This window comes from Acomys minous, assembly GCF_964271855.1.
Source record: "Acomys minous genome assembly, chromosome: 1".
Classification (NCBI taxonomy): domain Eukaryota; kingdom Metazoa; phylum Chordata; class Mammalia; order Rodentia; family Muridae; genus Acomys; species Acomys minous.
Window position 1 is genome coordinate 21,436,448 of NC_140483.1, and position 13,949 is coordinate 21,450,396.

General features: G+C 46.8%; 1 protein-coding gene across 2 annotated transcripts in view; it reads right to left on the minus strand.

The window, feature by feature from the left end:
• Nucleotides 1-268: 268 nt before the first annotated feature.
• The window catches only part of DCAF8 (DDB1 and CUL4 associated factor 8), a 49,457-nt gene continuing 35,776 nt past the window's right edge, over nucleotides 269-13,949 (minus strand). For both annotated transcript variants that reach the window (XM_084758987.1, XM_084758986.1), the window contains exons 8-14: nucleotides 11,320-11,392; nucleotides 10,601-10,658; nucleotides 10,010-10,117; nucleotides 8,548-8,678; nucleotides 3,532-3,651; nucleotides 2,828-2,944; nucleotides 269-2,211 (exon numbers count right to left, since the gene is read on the minus strand). In XM_084758987.1, coding sequence (XP_084615113.1) covers nucleotides 2,095-2,211; nucleotides 2,828-2,944; nucleotides 3,532-3,651; nucleotides 8,548-8,678; nucleotides 10,010-10,117; nucleotides 10,601-10,658; nucleotides 11,320-11,392 — 724 coding nt within the window. In that variant the 3' untranslated portion in view covers nucleotides 269-2,094. The remainder of the gene's footprint in view (nucleotides 2,212-2,827; nucleotides 2,945-3,531; nucleotides 3,652-8,547; nucleotides 8,679-10,009; nucleotides 10,118-10,600; nucleotides 10,659-11,319; nucleotides 11,393-13,949) is intronic.

Below are 13,949 nucleotides of genomic sequence, written 5' to 3' on the forward strand. Positions count from 1 at the left end.
CTGAATGACTGAGTGGGGATGTGTAGTGATGTTTTCCTATTGTGATTCACTGAGTATGGAACAGGGGCCTGGAAACCACCCCCAAATGGTGTGTCCCTCATCTCTAAGTACCACTGACATAAATAAGCCTATTCCACTTAGTGTTCTCCTGTAGCTCAAGCACTAGAAACAGTGACATTCCAGACTGGGCAGAAATCAAGCATGTATGTACATCAGAAGGAACAGAAGTACTATATCACAAATAAATGGACCACATACCACACAAAGAGGCAGTCAGGGGGGAAAGCTTTACTGAGGAAAAAATACAACGAATTCCAGAGTGCATGGTTTTAAGCCCACCTCATCATCCCTCTAGCAGTGAGGACATAAGACAGGAACGAAGCCCAGTAGCTGGCATCTGGTCCTAGCTGCTAGCCTGGGAACAGGAGGAAAGAGTGTCTTTCTTTTCCCCTCTCCTTCCTGGCCCAGTGTGGTCAAATCAAGCTGTCCCAGGATTCAGGATTCCTGATTGGAACTTGTGAAAACTAGGGGCAAAGGAATAGCAGCAAAAGCATTTATGGGCAAGAACTCTACAGGGACTTTCATACTCAGTGGCCAGTGGTCAAGACAGGGTCTTAAGCCGCAGTCACCAGAATAGATCCTCCAATTACTGGCTTGTCCCTCGGTTCCCAGGAAGGCTTCCCTCCATCCTTCCACTAGGAAGGGAGCTGGTGTGGAGGCGAATGCTTAAACAATCAAGCAGCTAAAGGCGAGGGGCAAGTGTGCTTTCTGTCATACACAGAGCTGGGGCACAGTCTGTAGCAGTGATGCCCGCCCTTCCTGAAGGCACACTTCAGTCCTGTTTTAAATACATGCCAGCCTCTAATGAGAAGAGCAATCTTGGGAGCCCCTACAAAACTGAAGAGAATTAGGAGACCTGAGGCAAAGTTGAAAGAATTTCTTGTTTTTTCCAAACCTCTGCACCGATGCAGAGAAGGGCACAGCTCAATATCCTCCCATTCTTGAGCCTTGTAAAACCTCAAGTTTTTTTAAACTGAGGCTTTGATAGCCATACACAGATGACACGCTGACCCCACAGTCACCGCTATATCACCACTCTCGCTCTTCCTTTAAGTCCCTTTATTGCATTGTATTCATAGAGAATATATAGGTATTTAAACTTTTTGACAATAATTTTAACTTGATACATCCAAGTTTAACTTGCTTTTTAATATATTTGTAGGTATAAAATTAGGCCTCTAACAGTGATAGGGACAGGGAGGTTGCTGCCACTGAACACAAAAAACAAAACAAAGAGGTAACTTCTTCCTGTTCTTCCACCTCTTGCCCCTTCCACTTCTCCACAACCTCCATCCCAAGCCCCCGTTTAGAGGGTAATGGGATGAAGATGAGAAAGTGAAGGATACACAATCAAGTGCAAAACACTGTGATGCATACAGAGAATATTGTGGAAAGGGAAGAGTACTGGGATGGTTAGGGATCTTAAGGATTTTCCAGAAAAAACAGGATCCTAGGATGTGGTTGCTCGGGGGCAAAAAAAAAAAAACCCAAAAATAAAACAAAACAAAAACAATGGAACTCTCAGACTTCTTTTTAAAAAAGGGGTGTGGGGTGGGGGAGGGGGAAGGGGGAGGGGTGAAAAACCTAAATCAAAGATTCCTACCCTTCTCTCTGGCCTGCTGGTACTGAACAGCCAGCCCCCCCCCTCCCCCCACCAAAACAACAAAACAAAACAAAAAACAAAATAAAACCCAAGGGAGGTTAAAGAAAAATAAGCCCCATTTCCTACCCAAGCCAGTTAACAAAAGGCTTTGTTTCTCTCCCCATAAACAAAAGGCTTCAGGGAGAGGCGCGGTTCTGCTGAGTCCTTTGCACCTTTCCATGGACCCTCATGAGCTGGGCCTCATCTCTCACTTCTAGGGGCTCTCTGCTGGTTCAGTTTCCTGTGGTCTGTCCTCCTCAGATATCTTTCTTTTATTATAACAAAACGTCCAAAGTGCATTTCTGTTGAATGTAAGGGCCTGGGACCGAGAAAGAGCAGCCCAGGCAGGGTCGGGTTGGCAGCCCCAGCCCATCCCTCCTAAGTTTGGGGTCTCAGGAAGGCATGCACTGCACCCGGTCAGGGCCCTCCTCCTCGTCGGATGTGTCTGAGGAGCTGGGAGACTCATCAGAGTCAGCATCTGTGGCCCCAACCCCAGGTTCTCGCCAGCGCTGTAGGATGGGAAATCCTAGTTAGTAACATCCCTGATCCAAGGAGAGGACTGCTAGATCTAGACTGAGCCAGGGAAAGCAGGATTCCCCCAGTTACATTAAATAACATAAGCAACCTGCTTACTCCCCACTATCCTACCTCAGCCTCCCTGGTAACTACTGTACCTTACCTGGCTCAGAATTTTTCTTAAAAGTCCAGGCAGGAAATGTTTTAGATGTGTAGGCCATATGGTGTCTGCCTCTGCACCATGAAAGCAGCCACAGCAATACAGAAAGCCAATGTGGCTGCATTTTAATAAAAATGTGTCTGTTGACCCACGCTCTAGATCTCTTTTAGCGTGACAGTTACCACAGGCCACCCAGAGCAGCTATGTCTTCTCTACTCTCCCCCACCCTCAGCCGCTGCAGAGATAGCTCTCTGCATTTATGGTGACAGAGGACAAAACCACACACATCCCATTTCTCTAGTTGCTCTAACTGCATAAAGGCCAGTGGATAAGACACCCAACCAAGACTACTCCATGCCTCCTCCAAGTAGTTAGGAAGTGTGCTGCAGTTAAATGTTTTAGCCTTCATTAAAGGAGTCCTTGGGAGCTCACTTCCAACAGAGGCTTACCCGGTGATGGCGTCTCTGTCTCAGGTGATGCATAAGGAACCAAAGCATGTGACTATCGAACAGGTCAGTGTGATGCAAGCTGTCTTCATCCCTTTCTCGCTTGTTCTTCTTAATCACCTGGAACCAAAAGGGTTGGGAGAAGGGATAGTAACAATCGCTGGGCTTGGACAACAAGACTGGAGTTGCTGTTTGCATGACTGTGACCCAGCACTTGAAGGTGGAATTAGGAGGATTACAAATTCAAGGCCAGCCTGAGCTAATCACTGAAAATGTGAAAACCAAGGGCTAGAATGTCTAGAATGCAGTTCAGTAATAGGGCATGTGCAACACACACACACACACACACACACACACACACACACACACACACACACACACACAAGCAGACTGTGTCTTCCACCCCAACCAATCCTTTCAGATACCACAAAACTAATATAGAGCTAGATTAGATGAGGAAATGGTGCTCAAGGTCTGCCAGGTTGGATAATTTACTATAAGGCAGCTTTTCCTGGAGCAGCACTTCAGAGCTGCCCTCTGGCTCAGGACTGTCCCCACAGAGGCAGGGAGAAGGTGGAGGAGGGTGGTAGAGCAATGCCTTTAAAGAACTGATCAACAAATTATTCACTCCATATGACGATGAGGAACGGTTAAGCAGTTACATGCGTAAGTAGAAAGAAATGAATGCCTTCAGCTAAGCCACTCACATCCTTTAACCCTGTCAGCTCAGTGGAAGCTTCAGCTGTGGGTGCCCAGATCTTCACATCATGGTCTAGGCCACTGGTTGCCAAAACAGGTAGGTGTGGATGGGGCTCAAGACAGTTTACCTGGTAGGGAGGAAAGAGAGCACAAGCTCAGGAGTATATAGGAGTAGAGTCTCAAAACCAGGGCCACCTTGAGCCAAATAGTTGCCCGTGACCTGGGCTAAATCAGGCCCACCTACCTGAGCCTACACCAAATACCCCTGGCAATAGAGGAAATACAAACTGGATACAAAATCAGCCTGACAGCTGGGCCGTGGTGGCGTAAGCCTTTAACCCCAGCACTTGGGAGACAGAGGCAGGAGGATCTCTATGAGTTCGAGGCCAGCCTGGTCTACAAAGTGAGTCCAGGACAGCCAAGGCTACACAGAGAAACCCTGTCTTGAAAAACCAAACAACAACAACAACAACAACAACAATTTGCAGTCTGTAGATGAGGGGAGGCTGCACGCCTAGTCATGGCCCCGGGCACAGGTGGTGACTGGCCATGCCTATGGCTGGCTTCGTAAAGTAAGGTGTAGTACACCAACGGCCTCCTTCACTCCAGAAGCTAAAGCTCCAACTTGGCCAAGGCTGAAAAAATTCTTCCAGTGGCTTCATCAGTGACATTTAAAAAAAAACAAAAACAAAGACAAAAAACTTAGGAAAGCAGCAGCTGTCACTGCACTTCCAGAGAAGATGTATGCACATGGCACTGTTTCTAACTGGAGAATGTCAGACACTGAGGAGAGGAGGAAGGAGCCCAGGGGTGGGGGTAGCAGGGGAGGTCTGTGTGTGTTTAAGAACTCTGGATCACTACCTACCCTAAGGGCATAGTAAACTCAGCTACAGGAGAGCACACTGTACCTGCAGATCCTCCACTCAATCTGTTTCAGCCACCTCATTCACTGAGCAGTAGAAAAAAACAGTAGATGGCAGACATTTGGTCTCAGACAGTTTCCTTTTGTCTGAAAGCACCCGTGCCCTCTGCTGTCTGACTTGAAAACATGAGCTTCCTTAACAGGGCAGGGCAAGGCAGGGCAGGATGGGGCAGAACAGAGCAGTTCCCATCCCCACCGGAAGAGCCAGTCCCAGATCTAGCTGCTAAAGCATTTTTAGGCTTTTAGTCAGATGAGGAACTGATAGGAAAAGCACCCCGCCTTGCAGCTGCTCTGTAGCCAAGAAAATAAACCCTGGCAGAAAGCCTCTTCTAGTTTTCTCTGGACCAACCTTCACTGCTGTGCCTGCACTGAGACAGCAGCTAAGGAAACCGTAAGGCAGGCACAGAGAATAAAGATGACTTCATTTTCTTTGAGTTTTATTTGTAAACTCAAACAAGCTAGAGAAGGGCAAATCTAAGTCTAAGCTTAACAGTAAACCAGAAAGCCCATGTCCCCTGCTCCTGCTTCCCAGGTAAGCTCACTGCAGACTCTTGGGCTGTGTGCTTGGAAGCCCAAGGAAGCACTAGAGAACAAACTCCAGGACAGAGACGTGACAATCACAGACAAAGCTGACCGCAGCCAGCCAGCCATTTCCTCATCAAATCTTGCTAAAGACCTGCACTCTTGCGCTACCTCTGCTCTATCACCAAGTGGGTCAAATCTAAACACATAAGGGAACAATTCCTTGAGCCCTAAGCTAAGGACAAAGCCAATGGCCAGAGGACAAGAGGACACATACAATACATGAGCTGGAGCAGGCAGGGGGAGCCGACACATACAATACATGAGCTGGAGCAGGCAGGGGGAGCCGACACATACAATACATGAGCTGGAGCAGGCAGGGGGAGCCGACACATACAATACATGAGCTGGAGCAGGCAGGGGGAGCCGACACATACAATACATGAGCTGGAGCAGGCAGGGGGAACCGACACATACAATACATGAGCTGGAGCAGGCAGGGGGAGCCGACACATACAATACATGAGCTGGAGCAGGCAGGGGGAGCCGACACATACAATACATGAGCTGGAGCAGGCAGGGGGAGCCGACACATACAATACATGAGCTGGAGCAGGCAGGGGGAACCGACACATACAATACATGAGCTGGAGCAGGCAGGGGGAGCCGACACATACAATACATGAGCTGGAGCAGGCAGGGGGAACCGACACATACAATACATGAGCTGGAGCGGGCAGGGGGAGCCGACACATACAATACATGAGCTGGAGCGGGCAGGGGGAGCCGACACATACAATACATGAGCTGGAGCAGGCAGGGGGAGCCGACAGAGAACGTCTGGGCCTGTCTGAAAGCCAGGACTTATCCTGTCAATAATGCCTGAGCCGAGAAAAGAACCCTGACCTTAGAAGACGTGTGTGTGTGTGTGTGTGTGTGTGTGTGTGTGTGTGTGTGTGTGTGTGTGTGTACACAGGCACGCATGCAAATAGGGATGGAACAGAGCATCAAAGTGCTCTTGGGAGAGTAAGAAGTTGTTCCTTGGTATCATCTCCCACTCTTGTCTCTGTGAAGTTGAGTGGGAACAAAGAAAGGATCCCAAAACAAGAATCAGGTGGGCAGCAGCATCTGCGCTCCTCTGACGCTAACAGCCTACTGTATGATACAAAGTGCTTCGCCTGGGCTGGAGCTGCTGACCCCACCGCTGGAAGGTTGTAACAAGAACAACACTATCTCAGAGGGAACCACAGAAGAACCACAGGATCGTTCCGCTCACACAAAGGCAAGAACGCGTGAAGAAAGTCTTCAGGGGCAGTCACTGCGTTTCTTAGAACCGGGAAAGCTCTGGCCTGGGGCCCACCCATCCCAAGTCGATGCTCTTCCCAAACATTGGCTTAATCCGCAAAGCCTGGTACTGGCTGGGCTGAAAGCAAACTGGTCAGCAGAAGGCTTTTGCCGAACAGACGAGTGCTGACTTGGGAGAGGGCACGCATCCTGCGACCTTCTGGAACAGAATGCCAAGACGACAGTTTATGGTCAGGAAAGCAGTCACCAGTCCTTTATGACTTACTGACTATGTGCCTACTGCAGAATTTTCATTAAGATTCCAGTGCTTTCAACTTGTTAACTACAGGTGACAGAGGAGGGACCTTTGAAGGGAAGGAAACAGAAGTAGCGAAGAGTAAGACACACCTTGAACTTAGAGACCCCTCTCCTCGTACATTCAGGCGATACAAGACTTAGTCTGTATGTCCTTGGTCCACAACATTTAGAGGAAACCAGAATAAAATATGAAACATCCTCACTAGCATACCAAGAAATCTGTAAGAAGGGCTGGGATCCTGACTGCCAAGAAAGCACTTTCTACTCTAAAAGCGCTCTCTGGTAAGCCTCATCAAGTCCGAGCTGGACTCTGAGGTTCTCCACAGGTTAGAAGAGTGAGAAGGATGAGGGCCCACGCAGGCCGAGTCATTCCTGAGAGGACTCAGGTAACCAAACTGCCCTAGGTAATCAGTAAAGCGTAATCTTTCAAACTATCTCTTCCCTTTCATCAGTGGCTCAAAAACCTTGTTTAAGTAGAAGGCTGTTTAACTCTTCCCTAATGCTAGGTCTCAAAAAAGGAAGAAAAAGGGCCAGGCATGGTGGCGCACCCCTTTAATCCAAGCACTATTTGGGACACAGAGGCAGGAGGGTCCCTGTGAGTTTAGTAAGGCAAACACGTAACAGCTGGCCGTCCTTCACTCCTTGCTTGATTTTCACATTTTTTTTTCTTCCTTTCTTTCCTTCCTTCTTTCTTTCTTTTATCAAGACAGGGTTTTTCTGTGTAGCCTTGGCTGTCCTGGTCTCACTTTGTAGACCAGGCTGGCCTCGAACTCACAGAAATCCACCTGCCTCTGCCTCCCAAAGTGCTGGGATTACAGGTGTGCACCATTGTGACTGTCTCAAAATCTTTCTTGACCCTTTCACATAGAAGATGCTTGGAAAACTCAAAGGACAGGCAGACAATGATATGACCACATTATCTAGCAGGCTGCTCAGCTGTTCTTTTCAAGAAAAATATGTATTTTATTACATTTACTTTTTTTTAATGTTTACTTTTCTATCTACATCTATAGAGATACATTATGTATATCTGTGTTTGTTTAATAGGATGGCACTTTATCCCTAAATACAACATGCATACAACTGTAAATGCATGGATATTCTCCTAAATAGTACTTTACAGATAAATTATACTGAAATCCGTGTTATCTAAATTACAAACCATACTCTTGTTTCCCAAAATGTTCAAAAATGTTTCTAAAATAAATAAACAAAAAATAAATGTGCATCTAGCTTTTTCTGCCAATCCAGAAATCAGCTTAAACCACTGGTTGGTTTACTTAAGAGATAAGGCACAGATACATCTTGTTTTGACATTATATAGGAAGGTTTGTCCTGAAATATGTTTTTTGTCCCCCTTCAAAAAAGCCCATGCTTAAGAATCAGGCTGATAGCTGGCACCTGGGAGGCAGAGGCAGGCTGATCTCTGAGTTTGAGGCCAGCCTAGTCTACAAATTGAGTAGGACAGCCAGGGTGACACAGAGAAACCCTGTCTCAAAAAACAAAAACAAAAACACACACAGACACAAGAAAGAGTTTACTCAGGCTATAAATTCTTCCTAAGGGGCTGGAGAGATGGCTCAGAGGTCACTGTCTGCTCTTTCAGAGGTCCTGAGTTCAATTCCCAGCAGCCACATGGTGGCTCACAGCCATCTATAATGTGATCTGACGCCCTCTTCTGGCATGCTAGTGCAATTGCAGACCAAATACTGTATAAATAAATAAATCTTTAAAAAAAATTTCCCCCCTAAAACCTTTCCTCTTTTCAAGAAACTATACCTTTTAAAGGCAGAAGGAAGGAATAGAAGAAAATATTCCATCAAAATCTTAGCACCCCCAAAGTAGAGTATGTTTAATTTAGCTGTGTGGAACTCTGAAACACTGTACCATATAATTAGTGAAAATTCAGTGGCCCATGCAAGACCTACCTTATTGACCTGAGAAACTAGGGGCAGCCAGTCCAGCACAGCATACTCACCACACCTCCCTTGTCCCCCTCCATGAACTGAATGATCTGGCAGGATGACTTCTCCCAGAGGAAGATGTGCCCACAGTCACTACCGCTCACCACAAACTCACTCTTGGGGCCATAGAAATTGACGCCTTTTACTGAAATGATAAATGAGGGAAGAAACCACATAAGGGTTGGCACTGAGCCGGTATTTATTTACCTCACCGAGAAGTTAGTAATTCACAAACTCTGAGTCAGCCAAATGCCAAATAATTCTTTGCAATTCTACAAAACAAGTGAAGAGACTGTGTGTGTGATAGGTAATTATTATAAGAATCACACCAGGTCCAGACTGTATTTTCCCAAAACGCTCTATCAGTGCAGGAGTCTGCTGTCCCTACGCAACCGTCTGCTTCAATTTATACTCTACTAGGTACAGGTCTCAAACTAATGGCCTATCTGTCCCAACCTGACTCATTTCTGCTCTGCCCACCTTGGGCCACAAGGTTACTGTTGATAAGAATTTCTTGGAGCCGGGCGGTGGTGGCGCATGCCTTTAATCCCAGCACTCGGGAGGCAGAGGCAGGCCGGTCGCTGTGAGTTCAAGGTCAGCCTGGTCTACAAAGTGAGTCCAAGACAGCCAAGGCTACACAGAGAAACCTTGTCTCAAAAAAAAAAAAGAATTTTATTGGTACTCAATCAGCTTCTTAGGTCATCAGCTGATCTAAGCCACACCTTTTCTCTTGCTTGCCCATGTAATGAAATCCAAGCACAGGGCCCTACCCCCCTTTCCTGCTTACCAGTTCAAGAGAAGTAGTAAAGGTTACTACTACTGTCTCAAGTCAAATGATGACACGAGCTGAGAGGAGTGGTCCCAACAAAGTGAGGTAACTCTCTGCCTTCTCTGTATTAGAATCAGTTAAGAGACTTTAAAAACTCCCAATGTCCCAGCTGCACTCAGAGTGGGGGGAGCGGGAGGTGGGCATCAGTGGTCTTTTGTTAAAAGACTGAGGTGAGTGCAGTGAGCACCAATGGGAACCAGACACAGAACTAAATGCTGAACTCCACTGGCAACTTCGGCTAGATACCACTACTATTCCTCCTCCTTTGCTTTACTCAATAGCAGCATTCCCTTGTCTCCCTTTAAAGACACAATCCCACCACATTATATGTACTTTGGCACTACAGCTTCCCTGACTTTCTGCAAGGACGTTTGTGCCTACTCTAAGGCACCTGAAAGTACAGAAAGCAAGGAAGTCGAGCTTCACACTGAAAGCAGCTGGAGGCACCATCACTGCAGTGAAGATGCTACCGAGTTCTGCCCAAGCACTCTGAGGAGAGGACTCCAGTCCAACTTGCGATAATCTCTCACTGCCCAAATTGACACAGGCAGCCTAGTCCTTAAGTTACTCCCACTTACACAATGGGAATAAGATGATGTGGGCTCTCATGTGCCTTTGGTCATGGAAAACACAAAAAGGAGACTGACCTGTCGCATTATTTCTGTGACCTTTATATCTCTTAATATACTGGGCCCCATCGCTGTGAGAAGAGTTGAAAAGGTAAATGTCTTCATCATTGTAACTGGCCAGAAGCTCTGCCAAGAATAAGAACACAGCAGTGAAGGTAAAGGCTGAAAAATGCAAGAACCAGGAGATTTGCGGGGATGGGAGATTGTCTAGGATGGGGCTTCTTGCTGGTCGTGCATCCTCTTAGCACCCAGATATAGCATCCATCTTTCCTAGTTTGGAAGCACAGCAAGTAAGGTCATATAGGGTCTAGATGAACACATGATCAGCCCAGGGGCAGCAGACACACAGGAGATCACACTCTTTAACTTACTAAGGAATTAAAGAACTTGCTTAGGCTAGTAGCCTAGGCTTCAGGGCAAGCCCCTGAAATGTCACCTGCAGCATTTCCAAGGGTCATCTGCTATATTGCTCCCACTACATGGTCCCCATCAGCAACTATCCCAGCTGTTCCACTTGGAGCTACACTGGAAGGCACATGCCTCACTGGCTCAGCAGCTCCCTAGACAGAGGAGGCATGCCACCCTAGGAGCTGGGCCTTGCTCACGTACCTGTGCCGTCGTGGCTGTACACAAGACAGGTGATGTTTGCTTTGGACTCACTGTTCACCTGCAATAAGGAGCAGATACCGACTGATGCCCCTAGCCCCACTCCATTTGGTATACAACCTTCAGGAACAGGTTTTTCTAGAAAATCCCCTGTATCTTTTCCCAGAGATAAACAGATAGAAAGAAAGTGGTGGCGGGAGGGGTGGGAGTGAAGTATATAACTGAGGAAACACATCCACCTCAATGAGCAGTCTGTTTTGTTTTGTTTTGTTTTGTGTTTTTCGAGACAGGGTTTCTCTGTGTTAGCCATGGCTGTCCTGGACTCTCCTTGTAGACCAAGCTGGCCTCGAACTCCCAGTGATCTACCTTGCTCTCGCTCCCAAGTGCTGGGATTAAAGGTGTGCACCACCACACCGGGCTCAGTGAGCAGTCTTAACAAGGCCCTCTCTTGGTTCTCTTGTGTATGGCAGCCACTGCAGCTGTACTGTCTCATTAGGCCACACCATTGGTGCAAACCTCCATCTTGTTGTTGAGAACACTTAGACTAGTAAAGGCCAACTGGCTGCCTAAGATCAGAACACCTTTAAGTGAGAGAGCCAGGATTAAAATCTGTCTGACTTCAAACTCCAAACTCTTCACACTATGCCAACGAGTTTGGAGGCAGCTCAGGCTCAGGATGGAGCTAAGGCAGGCAGGAGCCACTGGCCCTTCGTGAATCTTACCAAGTGATGAGGACAGAATTTTTTCAGGACTCCATTGTTCTCATTCTCATCAATCTTCCTCTGGTCATAGATCCTAGGAAAGAAGCAATGCAAGTGTCAAAACTTACAGAGTGAGGACTCTTTCCTTAGCAAAGCTGTTCCCCTCTCTAACCCATTTTCATGCTCTACCTTATCTAGATATTTTCCACACAGCAGTAATCCTCAGTTATATCCATTTGAAGTGGCTTATCTCTCAAGTGTCATGTACTTCCTGTTTATTTTAGTAGGGGTATGTTTCATGTATGTGAAAGCCAGAGGACAACCTTGGGTGTCAACCTTTGGAACACTGTCTGCATCCCTTGCCAACAGGTTTTCTCACTACCCTGGAGCTCTCCAATTAGACTAGACTGGCTGGCAATCAAGTCCTAGGGATCCTCCCGTCTCTACCTCTCCATCACTGGCTGCAAGTATCATACTATATATTTCCCTACCCCCCCACCCCGGGGTTTCTCTGTGTAACAGCTCCAGTTGTCCTGGAACTTGCTCTGTAGACCAGGCTGGACTCGAACTCAGAGAGATCCGCTTGCCTCTGCCTCCCAAATGCTGAGATTGAAGTCATGTGCCATCACTGCCTGGCAACACCCGTATTTTTAAGTGTGCTCTGAGGATCAAACTCAGACCCCATGTCTGTGAGGAGAGAACTTTATGGCTCAACTATCTCTCAAGCCCCATTTATAGTTTACTTTCACTGAAGCAACTAATACCTTTTATATGTATGTTAATTATCCCAAAGCATTTTATTAACACTCACGGGCAGAGAAAATGCTTTCCGGTATGTCGGTAAGATTTATTTTGATCTTTTGTATGAATATTTTGCCAGCATGAATGGATCACTGGTATACGTGCAGTGCTGCAGAGCCCAGAAGACACCCAAATGCTCTCAAGCTGGAGCTATAGAGGGCTGTGAGCCACCATGCGGGTCCGAGAAATTGAACCCAGGTTGTCTAGAAGAACAGCAAAGGTTCATAACTGCTGAGCCATCTCTCCTTCCTTTAACTTTTATTTGGCTAGTTCTCCCTCTCATAAGCCACAAGAACTGCCACCAAATCACCAATTCACAGAAGTAACCTATAGCCAACTACAGCCAAAATACTGAATGGAAAAGTCCAGAAAACAAAACACAACAACAACGAAACAATTCCCTAGTTTTAAGTAATGCTCATTAGAGTATTTTGTGGTTCTGCGTCCCTTGGGGTGTTTGGGCACAGGCCGCACACTGAGCAGGGAAGAATGAGGCAGAGCTTGGGGCGGGTGGGGCCTGCAGGATCCAGGAAAGACTTTTCCAAAGAGTGCTACAGCTCTTTCAGGCAATTACAGCCCTTGGCCAAAAGGGACAAGAAGCCGAGCTCGGGTCCCTCTGGCAAGGCCAGTGTGTGGTCAGGTACAAGGATCCAGGGGTAAATGTCCGGAGACCAGAAGGCCTTCTCCAAAACAGTCCTTCAAGTGTCACAGCTCAAGCGAAGCAGCAACTCTTTGTTTTGCTGTTTTTATTTTTTTTTCTGAGACAGGGCTTCTCTGTGTAGCTTTGGCTGTCCTGGACTTGCTTTGTAGACCAGGCTGGCCTCCAACTCACAGATCCGCCTGCCTCTGCCTCACCAAGTGCTGGGATCAAAGGTGTGCGCCACCCCACCTGGCAAAACTGTTAAACAATCAGTGAATCCACTTGTTCCCATTTATTGGTGAAGCAGCTTATGCCTGTTTGTTTTATGGTGAACTACTATTTTATGAACCTCGGGATTGGGGAGCGGTTTTTGGAGTGAATGCATGTCAGTGGTTGTGGCTGGCATGCTGGTGATGCTCTACTTCCACCTAGATGCCAGCTATGTGAGTACCTGGAGAGCTGAGGGTCACCAGGATAGGAGGGCGGGGCATGCAGGCTCAGGAAGGGTGTGGTTCTTACTCCTGCCATCTCAAGTTTGAGATTTCCTGCGTTTGAACACTCCACCTCACAAGTTCCAGGCCAATTCCCGTTGGTGCAGCCCATGACCCCACAGTGTTTTTACCATTCTTTACTATTAGTCATTGCTGCTAATGAATACGCCTAATTTATAAAGTACCATAGGTTTATATGAGAAAAAACAATTACAAAACCCAAAACAGTACCTTTCAGGTTCAATAGTATGCAGGGGTTCAAAGCTAACCAGGGAAGGGAATACATCCAATTAAGGGAAGTTACTATACTTTATTTCTTTTTGTTTTTGGTTGGTTTTGGTTTTTTTGAGACAGGGTTTCTCTGTGTAACCTTGACTGTTCTAGACTCACTTAGTAGACCAGGCTGCAGAGATCCACCTGCCTCTGCCTCCCAAGTGCTGGGATTCAGGTGTGTCACCACACCCTAGTTTGTACTTTCTTTTGATGATGAAATTCCATTGTCAAGCTTTCACCTCTACCACTACCTCCTGATATCTGGGAACCTACTTTAAATCTCTGTCTCTTACTCTGAGCTCTAGACGTACTTCTACTTAACGATCAGACATTGTAATAATAGGTTGCCCAAAGGCAAACTCATTTTCCTTCCAAAACTCAACTCTTTCTAAATCTATTCCTATCCCTGTTAACAGCACTAGCCTTAACACAAATGGCCAAGTCAC